The following is a 17,240-nucleotide window of genomic DNA, read 5'->3' on the forward strand; positions in this document are numbered from 1 at the left end:
ACTTTTCGTATGTTACTCCTGTTCATATGTCCCTCTATTTTCTATTTTCTTGTCTTTCTTTCAGGCGTCAAAATATTACTTTCCCCACAACTATCTTCTGTTTCTCTTGGCATGCTTCTGCCGAAGATCGATGCTTATGTTGTTTCTGTTTCTGTTTCGCGTTCTTGTCTGCTATTTTGTCTTCAGTTCGTCAGTCTTGTCCATTCCGTTTTGTCCTGTACAACCTTTTCTTCAGTAGTTGTCATGTTGTCTAGTCCTGTTTCATGTTTGTTCGCGTCTATGTAAATGTATTAATTTGTTAATCTATTTTTAGTGGGCTTCCAGACTTCTTCCACTTTGTTATTTTTTTTTTTGTATCTACGATGATTCAATTTATCTTTTCATCGATGTTCTTCTCCAGAAGGGCCCACATACTACAAGCTCTGTCTTTTTAGTGGATCCCTCCATTTTTGCACTTAAAGCAACGGTATACATGTACTTCACTTTGATCACTTCTGTTTCTTTCTTACTATACAATGTAGTCTTTTTCATTTCACTATGTTCTACTTACCTTATTCTCTTTTATCAAATGAAGTGAAACATATGTTTTGTCGAAAAATGAAATGAACTTTGAGAGAATGAAAGAAAGGAATCTTTCATGATGACGCAAAAATGTCCTATTTCTTCCAGGTCTCCCCTACACTTTCCTGTATCTTTTTTTTTTTTTTTCTCTCACGGATACCCTCTGCGTTTAATGCTATGGAAAGGACCAAATCTCCCACCTTGTGCTAATAAAATGTGACGCTGCACCTCAAAACAAACAAAAGGTCACCAGACATGAATTTTTAGTTAAGACCATATTCTGAAAGAGCAGACTTTAAGCTCTAAAATGATGTATATCTAAATATTGGAAAGAAAGCACAAACTCAGGAAAAGTGTGAACTGAGAAAAGAGGCTCTGAAGTACAGTGTCTATTCAAGCGCTTAATCTTTACCAAACCGTGTTGGCTGTGCGATGAATGGGACAAAAAACAGGAAGTAAACCACCACAGTTACAACAATGAAGGGATTATCAGATTGAACTGAAATTAGGAATGCCTCATTAACACATTTTGTCCATAATTAATACCAACTTTCAAAGCAGTAGCACTATCCTTTCAAAAGTTATTAGAGTTGAAAATGAAGAGTGTGGACAAGGTTTTTCAGAAATGAAAAAGGGATTCTAAAGACACACCTAATCACACTATTCTAATAAAAATGTTCAAGATAAACTGCTAAAAAAACACACACCTTCCTGCCCGCTTTATGATACCAAATTTTAGCATCATGTTAAAGAATACCCGCTCTTTCAGAAAATATGAAAAGTCAAGTTCGGCTAGGTTGACCCATTTCACTTATTTTCAATCCTCATGCGAAATCAGTGTGTGCGACTTTATGTTCGTTTTGAGGTGCACGGTCACAAATAAAGAGTTCTCCACCAAATAGATTCTGATGTTATTTCAATGAAGAATGGATGCTTCACCCAACAAGCTAAAATACTATCACATTTTATCCCAGCAAAATCCTAAAAACCTGTTGTTCCATTTCTTTGGCCACCCTGTATAGTGCAACCTCACTGTAATATTGTCGTTTATCTATTTGCATCTAATCATCAAAGTGCCACAGTTTTCGTAGCATTGTGGTATTTCCAAGCAAGTATATGGCCCTATACAGTACAAATTCTGTTAAATTCAGAGACTTCCCATAAAAACGAGTAGCATTAGTTTTCACCTTTAAACTGACATGGTGCAATCTGTATAGTCACGTAGATGATCAAAATTGAAAAAAAAAAAAGTTTTTGAATGCATACATTATAAATCAAAAAATTGAAGTTAATCACGAGCCCCGAATGTTCCTACACTTTGCGCTACATGCTACTTAACTACCCTACCCCTCCCGAAGAAAAAAAAATATGTTTTTGAATCTCATGAAATGTTTTTAACGATCACAATGGTAAAATCTTGGTTTCACATCTGGGTATATTGCGGAAGCTTATAAGTGTATCCATACTTTTGCTGACAAATATTAACGAATTTTGAGCCTGTATATTTTGTTACTCTCCTTTTGTAATTTCAGCTGAAAGATTCGTATTACTTTTTAGTGAAGTTTTTTTTTTACTGTTGTTGTATGATGAGGGAACAACGTCATTTTCGGAGGCCGAATCTATATACCAATCTTTAGCAACACACCATGTTGATAAATTTATTTACATTAAACATAATGGAATCTGACTTTGGAGCAACAGCTAAGTTTGGAAGGCATGAAACATTTACTTTTTTTTTCGCCTGCGACTTTCCAAGTTCCAACAACTCGTCAACTTGTCTTCTTGTCCCAAACAAGTCGACTTGTAAAGTTCCAACAACTCATCAATTCGCCTTCTTGTTCAAAACAAGTCGACTTGTCGTGTTTTGACAACTCGGCATTTTGTCTTCTTGTCCCATACAAGTCGACTTGTCTAGTTCCAACAACTCATTATCTTATATTCTTGTTCTAAACAAGTCGACTTGCCGAGTTTCAACAACTTGTAATCTTGAATTATTGTCCCAACCAAGTCGACGTTCCGAGTTTCAACAACTCGTTATCATGTCTTTTTTTCCCAAACAAGTCGACTTGCCGAGTTTCAGCAACTCGTTCTCATGTCTTCTTGTCCCAAACAAGTCGACTTGCCGAGTTTCAACAACTTGTCATCTTGACTTCTCGTCCTAATCAAGTCGACATTCCGAGTTTCAATAACTCGTTATCATGTCTTCTTGTCCCAAACAAGTCGACTTCCCGAGTTTCAACAACTTGTTATCATGTCTTTTTGTCCAAAATAATCGACTTGCCGAGTTTCAACAACTTATCATTTTGACTTCTTGTCCCAAACAAGTCGACATTCCGACTTTCAACAACTAGTTATCATGTCTTCTTGTCCCAAATAAGTCAACTTCCCGAGTTTCAACAACTCGTTATCATGTCTTTTTGCTAAAAATAAATCGACTTGCCAAGTTTCAAAAAACTCGTTATCATGTCCTTTTGTCCCATACAAGTCGACATTCTGAGTTTCAACAACTCGTTATCATGTCTTTTCGTCCCAAAGAAGTCGACTTGCCAAGTTTCAACAACTTATCATCTTGATTTCTTGTCCCAAGTAAGTCGATATTCCGACTTACAACAACTCCTCGTCATGTCTTCTTGTCCCAAACAAGTCGACTTGCCGAGTTTCAACAACTCGTCATCTTGTATTTTTGTCCAACGCAAATCGACTTGCCGAGTTTCGACAGCTCATCATCTCGTCTTCTCGTCCAATACAAATCGACTTAACAACTCGGCTTCTTGTCTCCTTGACCTAAACAAGTCGACCTGCCGAGTTCCAATAACTCAGCTTCTTGGTATTTAACCTGTTTTCTCGTCTTCTTATCTCGTCATCTGGTTGGCACTTTTAACTCCTAACGTGCCATGGTCGCCGAGCGGCGACCTTAGTCCTGACGTGCCATGGTCGCCGATCGGCGACTAAGAACATCGAGAAAAGCATTGATCATTTAACTCTTAACGTGACATGATCGCCGAATGGCGACCTTAGTCCTGACGTGCCATGGTCGCCGATCGGCGACTAAGAAGAGAAAAGAAGAGAAAAGCATTGATCATTTGTGACCGGCGACAACGGTTTCAGGAAAAGGCGCAAGAGCACATCCCCCCCCCCCCCTAGGCGGGGTAGAAAGATTTTGACCATTTTTTTTTTTTTTTGTCGATGTAGGTTTTTTTTGCAGAAATCAAATCTTTAATATGTTTTCTACATCTACACTAAATTTCATAATATAAGACTAAGTTTTTCCTATCGAAAATGGAATTTTAAGCACCCTATGTTGGATCGCACTCGTCAGTTTCGAGCTTCTTTCGAACGCCGCGCCAATATACTGCGCAGGGTCTCGCAGGCGATTGGCTGGTGCGTCGCATACATTTACATAATTCGGCTTTCGGAGACACCAGTTGCAGCGTTTGGGGAATGCTTTGTCCACGCGTGCACGATTACATGCTCCATTGTTCTTGCTATAGTGGTTTATATACGCTCGCTCTGTAGTGCGTGCTCTTCATTTGGCTTTCTATCCAAACTATTCTACCGCAATATTCGACAACGGAAGTAAAACAAAAATCATGTAGCATGACATAATTGTGTGAAAAGAAAACTAAATATTCTCAAATTTGTCTACTTGTACATGTAATAAAAATTATGACAGCAGAGACTGACTGAATGGAAGGTAGATGAGAGGAAAGGAGCGATCACATGTGACCAATTATATATTCAAATACTACACGTCAAGATCGCACCAAACTAACGAGTCGTGTTTGTTTGTTTGTTTGTTTTGATTTAGCACCACCGAACACAGCAACATATGCATGTCTTGTAAAAGCAAAACAAAAAGGAAGCGTGACCCTAATTGCCAGCACTAGCATTTTTCTGCCTTCAAACGGGTCGCCAATAATAAAGACAAATCAACCACAATGAAAACGCGATTTGTAAATGTGTGGATTCGCCACCGCTCCTGTTACATGCACACGGTCATGGCATGTGGATGCCATTGCGTAATGCGTGCACCATACACAGGTACATGTACACCATACGTGCAATTATCGTATTCGCCATCTTGAAAGACGTAGTGGTAAACAAACTCGAGCGAAAAGCGTTGGTTTTTTGCTCCATACGCTGAGCTCCGAGGAAAGGTGCCCGGGAAATTTGACTCTCTCAGTGAGCCAATCAGAAGGTGATGTGGTTGCTAGAGGCGGAGCTTAACATTGATTGGCACCATCGTACGGATGGGTGATTCTCCCCTCGCATTGCCGCTCGGACATTGTCTTTGAGAAAGAGGTGAATCTTCAAAGCCTATTTTCTCGCAATTTTGTCAGGCTCACAACTTGAAAAGTGAATTTTATTTCTCTTTCTAAGCCCGCTTATGGTGCCGAAAAATACAGGTGTTTAATATCAATGCAAAGCTTAGGAAATGGGCATTATGATTCAGTGAAAAAAAATGAATTTTCAAAATTCCCGACTTTTGCCTGAAACCGTTGTCGCCGGTCACATTTAAGTTCTTCTGGTACCGTAATGTGTTACATCAAGAAACTGCCAATGATATGTAGTGGTAGCTGATTAGCATAGCCATCGTTTCCACTGAAAATGTGAGCATGCTCACATTTGAAAATTTTGAGTAATTACATGATTTTTCAGCTAGATGTATTTTTTTCGCGTCGGGAAAATCTGCAGCGAGCGAAACCTCTGCGAGATGTGTATGGATCAAAAGTCTCATTGGTAAACCACACGTGTATGCTATTGAATCTGCGTGTATTGTCTATGTGGTTCCACTCGAATTGTTCCGCTTGGATGCTGTCCTGCGGGAAGATCTTTCAATTGAAAATTTCATTTTCAATTGAAAAGAATCAATAGTTTCAGAGATATGGCGGTTTTAAATTTCATTGTCAGTGCAGTTTCGAAACGTTCTGGCGTTAGGTAAAAACCTCTCGCACGTTGGAGGTTTTGGACCTGGCACATTAAGAGTTAAGCTTCCGTATGTTAGCCAATGTTGGGGAGATTATAGTTTATATGTAATTCACAACCGGGTACTTGTCCAAAATGTTGATGAATTGCAGCGTGCATTTGAGTTAGCTAGAAATGGTCTACTGTAGTTGGGTTGGTGTATTCCTGGAATGATACTCCGTATAAGTTCACTATAGCTTGGTCTTAAGTTGGGATAAACATCATTTCCATCATTATCCATCATAAGAGAGAGTCTGTAAATTGGAAACTAATGTAGATAGACCAAAGACATTAAATAAAAATGTATTCATGCCAAAATTAAACTTTTTTTTTAATTCAACAATTTTATTCTTAATTCCACCAAAGGGGAACAAATATTTAAAGCCGTACATGTTGTCAAATTAACTTTCATTCATTGAATGATGGTTCACCGAACAGAGTATAAAAAAGGCATGAGTATTATTTAAAAAACAATGCACACTCTGTCATTTTAACAACAAGATAATTAATCATAACAACGGAGAAGAGAAAACTGCTAGGCTGTTTAAGTGTTTACTGCTTATATTATTGCAACATGTTCCTGTTATAAAGACATTTTTCAACACACTGTATTGGAATTTTTTGCCAAGACATAATCATGTGAAAAGCTTTTAGGACAGCGTTGGCCCAACGTTGGAATAACGACGTATAAAGATCATGGATATTATTGAGAGAATTTGCAATTCAAATCTGGCGAAATTGTTACAAAAAAAAAAAGTCAAATTTAATGAAAGTGTCATCCAGTTAGTAACCATGTCTTGAGGGGTTCATAAAGAAAACCAAATACTCTTCTTTCAACTAGGAAATGGAATAGATAAAGGTATAGGAATAGGTTGTAGGATGTAGAAGCTTAGGAATAGGATAGATTGTAGGAATTATAGGAATATAATCTATTTCAGGCGGCTCCTGCCAAGAAATAAGGCTAAGATGGCCTAAGGTCAGAAACATGACGTTGGCCTAAAAAACATTTTTGGTCAACGCACCAACGTTGGTTCAACAGTAAAAGGACGACGTTGAACCAACGTTGGTTCATCGTTGGCACAACGGTGAAAAGTAAATTATAAACTGTTGGTCCAGAGTTGGGACAACGTCATAATAAGGTCGGAGGGGAATTGAACTTGGTTGGAACAATGTCGGTGTAACGGTGGGATAATGGTGGAATAGTGGTCGATGCATCCGCTGAGATAGCGTCATAACAAAGTGGAAACGTCGTTGGTTTTATGTTGGGATAACGTCATCACAAAGTCCAAGAGTGAATGGTTTAACTGTGTGATAATGTCATAGTACAGTGGAAAAGTGGTTGGTATAACGTTTAGCTCAACGTTATAACAGGGTGGAAAAGTGCTTGATATAACTCTGGTATTACTTCAAGACTTCATTGTTGGGCCAATGTTAGCCCGACGGCCAAAATGACGTTGGATCAACGTCATGTTTCTGACGTTGTGCCAACATACACACAAGTAATTGGAACAACGTTGGGTCAGTGCATCATGAAGAGTGGAAGAATGGTTGGTATAAAGTTGGTCTGACATTGTACCAACGTCGGCCCAACATATGGCTTTACCGTTGGACCAACGTTGGCCCAATGGCCAAAATGACGTCGGAGCGACGTCACATCTCTGTTGTTGGCCCGACGTACGTGTATGCCGTTGGACCAACGTTGGGCCAACGCAGCATTGCTATCTGGGAGCCTCTACTATCTCGTTATACCGGATTCTTCTGGAGGAGCTGTCTTTGTTTAATTTGTATTCATCGAAATAAGCGAGCAAAAATAATGCAGTATACAATTATTGCCTGAGGAAAACACGCAAGTCCTCCGATTATCATGACATGGTGTTTTTTATACTCATCAATGTAAAACAATATTGCAGTTCTGTCCCATATGTTGTTTTTTTTTTTGTTTCATTTATTTTAAATTATAGACAGAGAGATCGTCAAGTTGTTTATGCTTTTGTGCCAGCTTTGAAAACACATGTTAAAAATGATTTAGTAATAGGTTTGAGGTGACACTTTGATACGTTCACTTTTCCAAAGATTCATTACTCCGAATGTCCGTTTTTCCTTGGATTAATTATTCCAAAGGTTTGTTATTCTGAAAATGAAAAAAAAAGGTAAAGGTAAAGGTAAAGGTAATTAATTCATGAGAATCCATATAGAAAATGTTCTTATTCCGAAACTTTGTTAATATGAAAATTAAACATTAAGGCTCACTGTTTCTAAGGTCCGTTCTTCTTAACGTGGAATGGGCCTGATATTCGGTAAGGTGAACACGATTATTATGAGGTGTTTTTTTTTTTTTTTTTTTTTTAATCTGAAAATCAAACATTAAGGCTCATTGTTCGTAAGGTCCGTTCTTTTTAACGTGGAATGGGCCTGATATTCGGTTAGGTGAAAACGATTATTATCATTTTTTTTTTTTTTATCTGGAGGCTTCGTGATTATATGAACCATAATCAATTTTCGAATTGACAAACCGTATGAATAACGATCCTCCGATATATAACTCGCTACAAAATATTTGCTATAGGTAGACATAATCATTGTATAATTTCAAAGTCACAAACATCCATCCAAGTTATATGGACTTTCTGCTTTTTGTTATGACAAAATTTCGGAGTATCGAACCTCATATCATTTTATATTTTATAAAAAAATAATCGGCTGCGGAGATATCAATGTTTAAAAGAGAGCATGTCAAGACGTCTGGAAAATCACTGTTTCGAGAAAAGTGCCCTAAAAGTCTTCCTTTCGACGCAATCGCGATCAAGGGGCAAGCAAGTCAGTTTTCGCCTCTGGACAATAGAAGGTAAGCCCTAGCAACCCCCGAAGAGTTCATTCAAGCACATCAGCGTCGGCGGTCTCCTCACCGACCAATCAGTGACCAGGATGTGAGAAGCGGCTGAGCATAGCGCACCCCGCCCGCACGCACCAGTCGACTGGGCAGTGTGCAAGCTTCACGCTTCGGTTAGCAGTAAGCAACAAACTGACCAATGAGATCACTCTGGTCGTTGTTAGGGGCGGAACCTATCTGTGACGCTCAATCCAATTTTTGGAACCAGTTTCTGCTTCGTTGAAACGCCAAAAAGCATGGCTCAGAAAAACGCTATTTTTTAAATCTTTCCTTTGATAATTTTGCTTCAAAATTTCGACAGATGATAGAAGACATGTTAGACTCCAAAAACATATCAAAATCAGAAAATCGTAAGTTTTGACCAATTTTAATGCTCTGACTTCAAACTCGATTTTCACGGCTTCGACCGTGCGCGACTTTAGGAGCTTTTTGTCGTAGCGGGTCACTTATGTTCGTTTTGAGGTGCACGGTCACATATATTAATTATGCACACCACATCCAATACAATGTTGACTTATACAGATTAATACTTCTTTGATATTACATATTTATGACAATGATAGTGATATTGTATCAATGTATATCTTTTGTATGTCTATCATGTCTATGTATCTATGTTACAGTGCATGCGTGTGCTTTGTATATGTATAAGGTATCGATGTAACCGGATATGCATGCAAACAAAACGAATTTCCAGAAACGGACAATAACATTGAATTGAATTGAATTGAGTATTATTTGCATTGTGCCTTATGACCTATAAGAAAATTAATCAAAGTTCAAAGCCTGTCTCAGCACTTAAAGTTTCATTAGTGGGTTGGCACTTTATTCTTGCTGACATTTCGCTTCAAAAGCGAAGTTTCCTCAAAATAAATTGGTCGTTAAATAACTGATGAAAGATATTAGAAATACAAATCTTCATTTATATTATGTGTAATTTCATCATCGAAATGCCGTATTGTAAGTGTATTGGCTGTAAATGATTTTTGTTTTCCAAGTGTGATCTGAAAACGTTCATATCCGGGTAAAACAAAAAAAAAAACAAAAATCACTGATAGCTGGATACTTGGACATGTGCATTATTTATCAGTAATTCTTACAGGGTTAGATCACTAGTGTAACATTTGAAATTGCCATTGATTAATTGGTAACTTCTTTTGAATAAAATACAGTTTTGCTATTCTTTCACAGCTATATTTTGGGGGATTAGCTACAGACAGTAGAAAATGGATGAAAACAAAATGCATTTTTAATACCTATTAATTTACCTCAAATGTTCAAACAATACCCGCCGTTCTCAATACAGCAGTGCTTCCTTGTAGTTTCTTATATAACAGAGACACGATACTTACATGTTTAACATCCTTTAAAAGGATTTTACCTTTATGATATAACTGCAAACATTATTTTTCAAATAGGAATAAAATGTATCGCTTTCTTATCAAATTATTGTTCCACATTTTGAAAACCTCTACGGTTTCTCAATTTAACTAAAAAATGTTGAAAGTAATCAAAGTAGATTTGAAAGCATCAATGCTGATAGTAGAGTGTGGTTTTTTTTTTATTCAAACGTAATTTACTTTTGTGTTAATAGCTTCCTTTTTCCACTACTGAATTTACCCTTTAAACTCAGTATTTATTATACATTTTTATGAAGAAGTCTCCATGTTGGAGATAAAATTTCTTTGCTGTATTCCGTTACAAATTTCGGAGTTTTTTTTTTTTTTTCTTCACATGGTTGTTTTCAAGATTAATTGTGACCGTGCACCACAAAACAAACAAAAAGTCGCACCCCTTGATTTTAAGTAAGGGATAAAAAAAAGTGAAATGGTTCAACCAAGTCAATTTTGAGTTTTTCATATTTTCTGAAAGAGCTATCCTTCTTCTTCATAACTCTTCAGTTTGGTATCTTAATATGCATGGGAAAGTGTGTTTTTAGCAGTTTTTCTACAACTCTTTTTTGGGGAAAGAGTAGAATGGTCAGGTGTGATTTAGAGGCCGCTTTTCATGTCTTGGAATCCTTTGCACACTCTTAACTTTCAAGTCTAATAACTTCTGAAAAGATGTCCCTACTGCTTTGTAAGTAAGCATTAATCATTGGCAGAATGTGCTAAAAGAACATGCTTAATTTCAGCTCAATCTTATAATTCCTTCATTGTTGTTGCTCCAGTGGTTTACATCCTGTGTTTTGTCCCTTTCATGGCACAGCAAGCACGGCTTGGTAAAAATTAAGCGCTTGATTAGACCATGTATTTCAGGGCCTCTTTTCTCACTTCACACTTTTCCAGAATGTGTGCTTTCTTTCCATAGGTTCTTTCTTTATTTAGGTAGGTTAGGGGAGTACATTTCACTTGAGTTATACATCATTCTAAAGCTTAGAGTCTGCTCTTTCAGAATATGCTCTTAACTAAAAATCCATGTCTGGCGACTTTTCGTTTGTTTTGTGGTGCAGGAGCACAATTTACAAAAAGAAAGTTTCCTTAGAATTAATTTGGAGATTTGTGATTGATGAAACTATTGAAAGCATAGATTTTTCAGTTTTTCGTGTATGCTTTTTGTCATCGTAACAGCTTTGACATGAATTTTTTTTTCTTTCTGAACAATCTTCATGATCCAAATGGGGTCTGAAAATGTGCATATGGGGTAAAATATATGTGGATAAACAGACCGACTGGGTATAATAGGTACATTGGCAGTTACCATGTATTTTGGTCTTCTTCAGCACATTGTTTGTTTGTTTGTTTGTTTTTTCAGCATGTATGGTCTATCCGAATATCGCGATTTATACGTGTTCAGACTTCCAAAGATATTTTTTCTCACTTTTTTAAATGTTCTTTTCATGGATTTTTTTTAGTCATCAAGAGTAGATAATAGTCGTTCATTTTGTGATAAGAATTCATTTTGTGATAAGAACTTCCCTGCATAGTTGCACACAGCTGCATTTACAAATGAATATGTGACCCTGCACCAAAAAACAAACAGAAAGTCGCCAGATATAAAATTTTACTTAAGAGCAAATTATAAAAGATCAGACTTTCGGCTTTAACATCAAGTATAACTCAAATCAAATGGACTCTCCTAACCTATCTAAATATTGGAAAGAAAACACACACTCAGGAAAAGTGTGAACTGAGAAAAGAGGCTCTGAAGTGCAGTGTCTTTTCAAGCGCTTAATCTGTACCAAGCCGTGCTGGCTGTGCAACGAATGGGACAAGAAACAGGATGTAAATCACCAGAGTAACAACAATAAATGGATTATCCGGTTAAACAGAAATTGAGAATGCCGTATCAACACATTATGTTCGTAATTGTTGCCAACTTTCAAAAGGTATTTGAGTTTAAAGTGAAGAGTGTGTTCAAGTTTTTTAAGAAATCAAAAGGGGACTCTAAAAACACACCTTATCACACTATTCTACCAAAAAAAAAGTTCAGATAAACTGCTAGAAACACACTTTCCAGCCCATTTTATTTATCCCAAATTGTAACATAATGTAGAAGAAGACTTACTCCTTCAGAAAATATGAAAAAGTCAAGATGGGTTAGGTTGACCCTTTTCACCTACTTTCAGTCTCCCCACAAAATCGGTGTGTGCGACTTTTTGTTTGTTTGGTGGTGCATGGTCAGATAATATGGAGGAGGGGTTTTAATTGAGGCATGTAAATAATTCTCATGCAACACTATTTTGTTTTTGTAAATCCGTCGTCATACCTAAACAAGGCCTTAATGTCTTCTTTATGGTATTTTACTCCCTTCATCAAAAGACAAGATAATCTCTGGAATAATGTTGGTACCATTTTACTTAAGATTGTTTTTCTCTGATCAAGATACTATAGATTTAAAGTGTTATCAGTTATTATGCATAATGCTGAAGGCGGGGCCCTTTCCCTGCTTTTAGGTACACAGAAGTTGTAAATTCCTCAATGAGACACCCCCCCCCCCCACGACAGATTATATTACTCGTATGACACTGAATGTTGTGTCTTTTAAAACTTGAATTGTTGAAATATTGTTTAATATCCATAGTTCGAAATTTCTTTAAGCGTACATGATTGATTCGTGTGCGCGTCTGAAATATATGTAAAGTCAAAAAAGTCATAATAACACAGATTATACAATACAGACGATTAAAAACAAGTATATCTTGTTTTAATTTCGCGTCACAAAGGAGGGAAACTCAAATCTTTCATTAATTTTCCATTTGGAGCGAAGAGATATTGATATTTTGTGAGTTTTCACAGAATAAAGAATATTTGTATACATTATTAATTCGACTGCAATAAAGTGCTAAGCCACAAATTCGAAACGCGACTTGAAAAATCCTCTTCAATCCACCAAAATATCAACGTAGTAAATTTCTCTGAGACACTTAACTTGAATATGAAAAGGTTCATTATACGAAAAATTAGCCTTCTCGAGTAATTAACCTGAGCACTATATTGCACCGACCCCTTCAAATGGTAGTCGTCATAATTACCGAGTTCACTGATTTGCTTGATAGAACATATTAGCGACAAGGCGTAATGTTTCATCAGATAGACTACGTCACTGAGATTAGACGTACGTTTGTACGTTAATCTACGAGAGATGAAAAAATGTTTTCTTTGATTCCTCAGCATGAAAAGGTAAACAAGCTTTAATGATTGAGGATTGGTAATATTATTATTTAGGATTTTGAAAAGGAGCTTGTTCTTGAAATGAAATCGCTGTTTGTTGTGAGTAGAATGCGTTTCCAACTCCAGGGATCTTGTTTGTTCCGAACGTCCGTGAGCTATATGCGAATCTCCGTGACGAAAGCCATGCTATGTTTGTTGGATTATAGAAACTGCCCAGATTACATACTTATCAAGAAAGCACCTTATTATTAGGGAGTAAGGATTAAAGTATGGGATAGTGAAATGAGAGGTCGAAATATTGGGTTTCTGTTAAATGCGCGTAAATTAGAGAAAGTGTTTAGCAAAAGAGTAATATTTCAACAGAAATAACCAATTTGGTTAAATCATCAGTTGTCTACCATTTGTTCACGTTTGCTGTTCTGGACATGGTTAACTTCTGCGGTGAATACAAACTTGTTCCTCAGGGAAAATCCTATAATAATTGAATTCATATCAAAATTGGAATTATACTTTTTCGGGTAAGATAAATGATTTGGAGTAATTTCTACTTTTGAAATTTGGCGTTGTTTTGGCTCAATTGTACATCGTTCAAAAGTCTGACCTATATATGTGACCCTGCACCTCAAAACAAACAAAAAGTCGCCAGACATGAATTTTTAGTTAAGACCATATTCTAAAAGAGCAGACTTTAAGCTTTAAGAGTATGTATAACTCAAATCAAATGGACTCTCCTAACCTATTCAAATATTGGAAAGAAAGCACAAACTCAGGAAAAGTGTGAACTGAGAAAAGAGGCTCTGAAGTACAGTGTTTATTCAAGCGCTTAATCTTTACCAGACCGTGCTGGCTGTGCGATGAATGGGACAAAAACAGGAAGTAAACCACCAGAGTAACAACAACGAAGGGATTATCTGATTGAACTGAAATTAGGAATGCCTCATTAACACATTCTGTCCATAATTAATGCCAACTTTCAAAGCAGTAGCACTATCTTTTCAAAAGTTATTAGAGTTGAAAGTGAAGAATGTGGACAAGGTTTTTCAGAAATGAAAAAGGGATTCTAAAGACACACCTAATCAAACTATTCTTCCAAAAATGTTCGAGATAAACTGCTAAAAAACATACTTTCCTGCCCGTTTTATGATACCAAATTTGAGCATAATGTAAAAGAAGACCCGCTCTTTCAGAAAATATGGAAAAGTCAAGTTCGGCTACGTTGACCCGTTTCACTTATTTTCAGTCCTCACGCAAAATCAGTGTGTGCGACTCTATGTTCGTTTTGAGGTGCACGGTCACATATAAGATACATATTATATGCATATACATATATAAGTATATATATATATATATATATATGTGACCCTGCACCTCAAAACAAACAGAAAGTCGCCAGACATAAATTTTTAGTTAAGACCATATTCTGAAAGAGCAGACTTTAAGCTTTAAAATAATGTATAACTCAAATCGAATGGACTAAATCTAAATATCTAAATATTGGAAAAAAAGCACAAACTCAGGAAAAGTGTGAACTGAGAAAAGAGGCTCTGAAGTACAGTGTCTATTCAAGCGCTTAATCTTTACCAAACCGTCCTGGCTGTGCGAGGAATGGGACAAAAAACAGGAAGTAAACCACCAGAGTAACAACAATGAAGGGATCATTAGATTAAAGTGACATTAAGCATGCTTCATTAACACATTCAGTCCATAATTAATGCCAACTTTCAAAGCAGTAGCACTATCCTTTCAAAAGTTATTAGAGTTGAAAGTGAAGAGTGTGGACAAGGTTTTTCAGAAATGAAAAAGGGATTCTAAAGACACACCTAATCACACTATTCTACCAAAAATGTTCAAGATAAACTGCTAAAAAAAACACACTTTCCTGCCCGTTTTATGATACCAAATCTTCGCATAATGTAAAGGAAGACCCGCTCTTTCAGAAAATAAGAAAAAGTCAAGTTAGGCTAGGTTGACCCATTTCACTTATTTTCAGTCCTCACGCAAAATCAGTGTGTGCGACTGATGAATACCAATTTATTATCTGAAGATGTTTGCTTATTTAGGTGATGCTATTTTCTTTTTCCGGAAACGTTCATCCCACGTGTTGAATGTCTTCTTGAAGAACACGTTTTAGTTTTACTTACTTTCAATTGTATACTATCTTATGCGAAACTCTTTGTGGTTTTTTGTGTCAAACAAGAATTTCAGTGGAAGAGAAGGGCAGGTATGCTTTGCACTTGAGTAAATGAGATAGATATGAGATATTCTTCATTTTCCAAAATAATACTGGTCATAAACATTCCAGTTTGATCATGATTGTTATGAATAAGATGCATATCAAAGCGAGTTTACATTATGGCTAGATATTCTTGCTTGAAAAAAAAAAAAACAAGCAGTTTTTCACAGTGTGTTAACACTGCGTTCACATAATTGAATATAATGATGAAAACACTGGATTTAAACAGTGTATAGATTTTACCGGGCTGTGTCTGTGCGTGTGTGTGTGTGTGTATGTGCGTTTTATGAAATATTCACATAGTAATGTTCTGTTCACACACTTGCTTGGTGATTCACTTTATGTGCACACTTGGATTTAACAGTGTGCAGAGATTTCACTCCGTTTCAAATTAGGGTGCACAGTGTGGGACATTGTTTTTATTTTGTTTGTTTTTTGTTGTTGTTTTTTTTTTTCAGAAGGGATAGTGCTTACAGTGACAGCAGGAAGCCTGGATGGTGTTCTAGTCCATTTCGTTGCATCTATCTTTGCTTAATTTTTGTTTGTTTGTTTGTTTTTTTTTCTAATTGTCCAGCCCCCCCCCCCTAAAAATGCCTTGCACCACTATTGTTTTCAACAGTGATTTTTGCTACTATTAATCAATCGTTCATTTTAGGAAACACTACTTATCAGGGATGTGAATTGCGGCAAAATTGTGTCACGCTACCTGGCGGAGGGAATATGTTCCAGCTCCTTACTTCAAAAAGTTTCTTTGGAAAACTCACAATTACACATCGACTTTTACATGATCGTGGGCAAAGAGGCCTCAAACTGCCAGGTAAGACCTCATAACAATAATTCCATAGCATATTTGTTATAGCATTCAGACTGAATTTGGATTATCACTACTGTATTTCAACAAATTCATTGCAATTTTTTAATAGTACGAATGGTAATGATGATAAAATAATAGTGATCAAATTCGTTTTCTATCATTCTGTATTTTTATAAGATTTTGATATATCATGTTAATGGTTGAGAAAAGAAGAATGAAAATTGACTCAGTGAATAAAAATTATCAAACAGAGTTGAAGAAGTCAATGAATTGAAATACACCACGTTGGTAATCACTGGTCAACTTGGTGAGTTCATACCAGAAAACGCAGTACGTTAATAAAATGAAATGCTAGACATAAGAAATGATTAAACCGAAACGAGATTTATCCGTTGTGTTAACCAGTAAAATTACGCTACTCTAGTAAATCTAAAAAGATGGCGAACGTGGGTACACGTACTTACTGCTGTCTAAATGTAACGTATTAGAAAGTTGCAAAAGTTGCGAAATTGGTGAGTCGGCTCAGTCGGGAACGTGCTTAATCCGTATTTGAAGTATACTGTAGTAAAATATGCTTCTTTAAGTTTACTTTGAATGAAAACAAGGAGGCACACTGTTTCAACTACTCAGGGAGAGTATTCCATGTATCCGGAACGTGATGTGTAATCGGAATTTGAGCAAGTAAAAGCTTTAGATTACTTAAATGAAAATCATGGGAACGACGGGTAGGGTATGGGTGAATATGGTCATTGGTTACTAGGGCATTACGGAAAAATGGTAATAAATTTCGAATGTGTTTATACATAAATATGGCAGTTAAGTATAAATGTATATCATGGGCCTTTAGCGTTTTTAAGCGATAACATATGGGATCGGTGTGAGCCAAAAAAAAAAAAAAAATGAATGTGTCCATACACGAAGAGCCTTTTTCTGGAGGAGAAAAATTGTGTTCAATTTGGTTTTGCTACAGTTGCCTCATACAATATTGCAGTACATTACATATGGTGGAAATAAGGTGTTGTATAAAACTATCAAAATTTGATCATTAATTAAATATTTTATTCTCCTTAAAACACCAGTTGCTTTAGATATTGCTGTTATGATATTCTGGACATGAATATTCCAGGTTAGATTGCTATCTAGGGTCAATCCTAGGAACTTGGT

The 17,240-nt window shown here is 36.4% G+C and overlaps 1 protein-coding gene across 1 annotated transcript in view; it reads left to right on the top strand.

The window, feature by feature from the left end:
• LOC140246754 (uncharacterized) overlaps window positions 1-17,240 on the top strand; it is a 239,921-nt gene that overhangs the window by 136,093 nt on the left and 86,588 nt on the right. Inside the window, exon 6 of the mRNA XM_072326092.1 lies at window positions 15,918-16,079. Within this exon, the coding sequence (XP_072182193.1) occupies window positions 15,918-16,079 (162 nt within the window). The remainder of the gene's footprint in view (window positions 1-15,917; window positions 16,080-17,240) is intronic.

The sequence above is a fragment of the Diadema setosum genome, chromosome 3 (assembly GCF_964275005.1).
Source record: "Diadema setosum chromosome 3, eeDiaSeto1, whole genome shotgun sequence".
Taxonomy (NCBI): domain Eukaryota; kingdom Metazoa; phylum Echinodermata; class Echinoidea; order Diadematoida; family Diadematidae; genus Diadema; species Diadema setosum.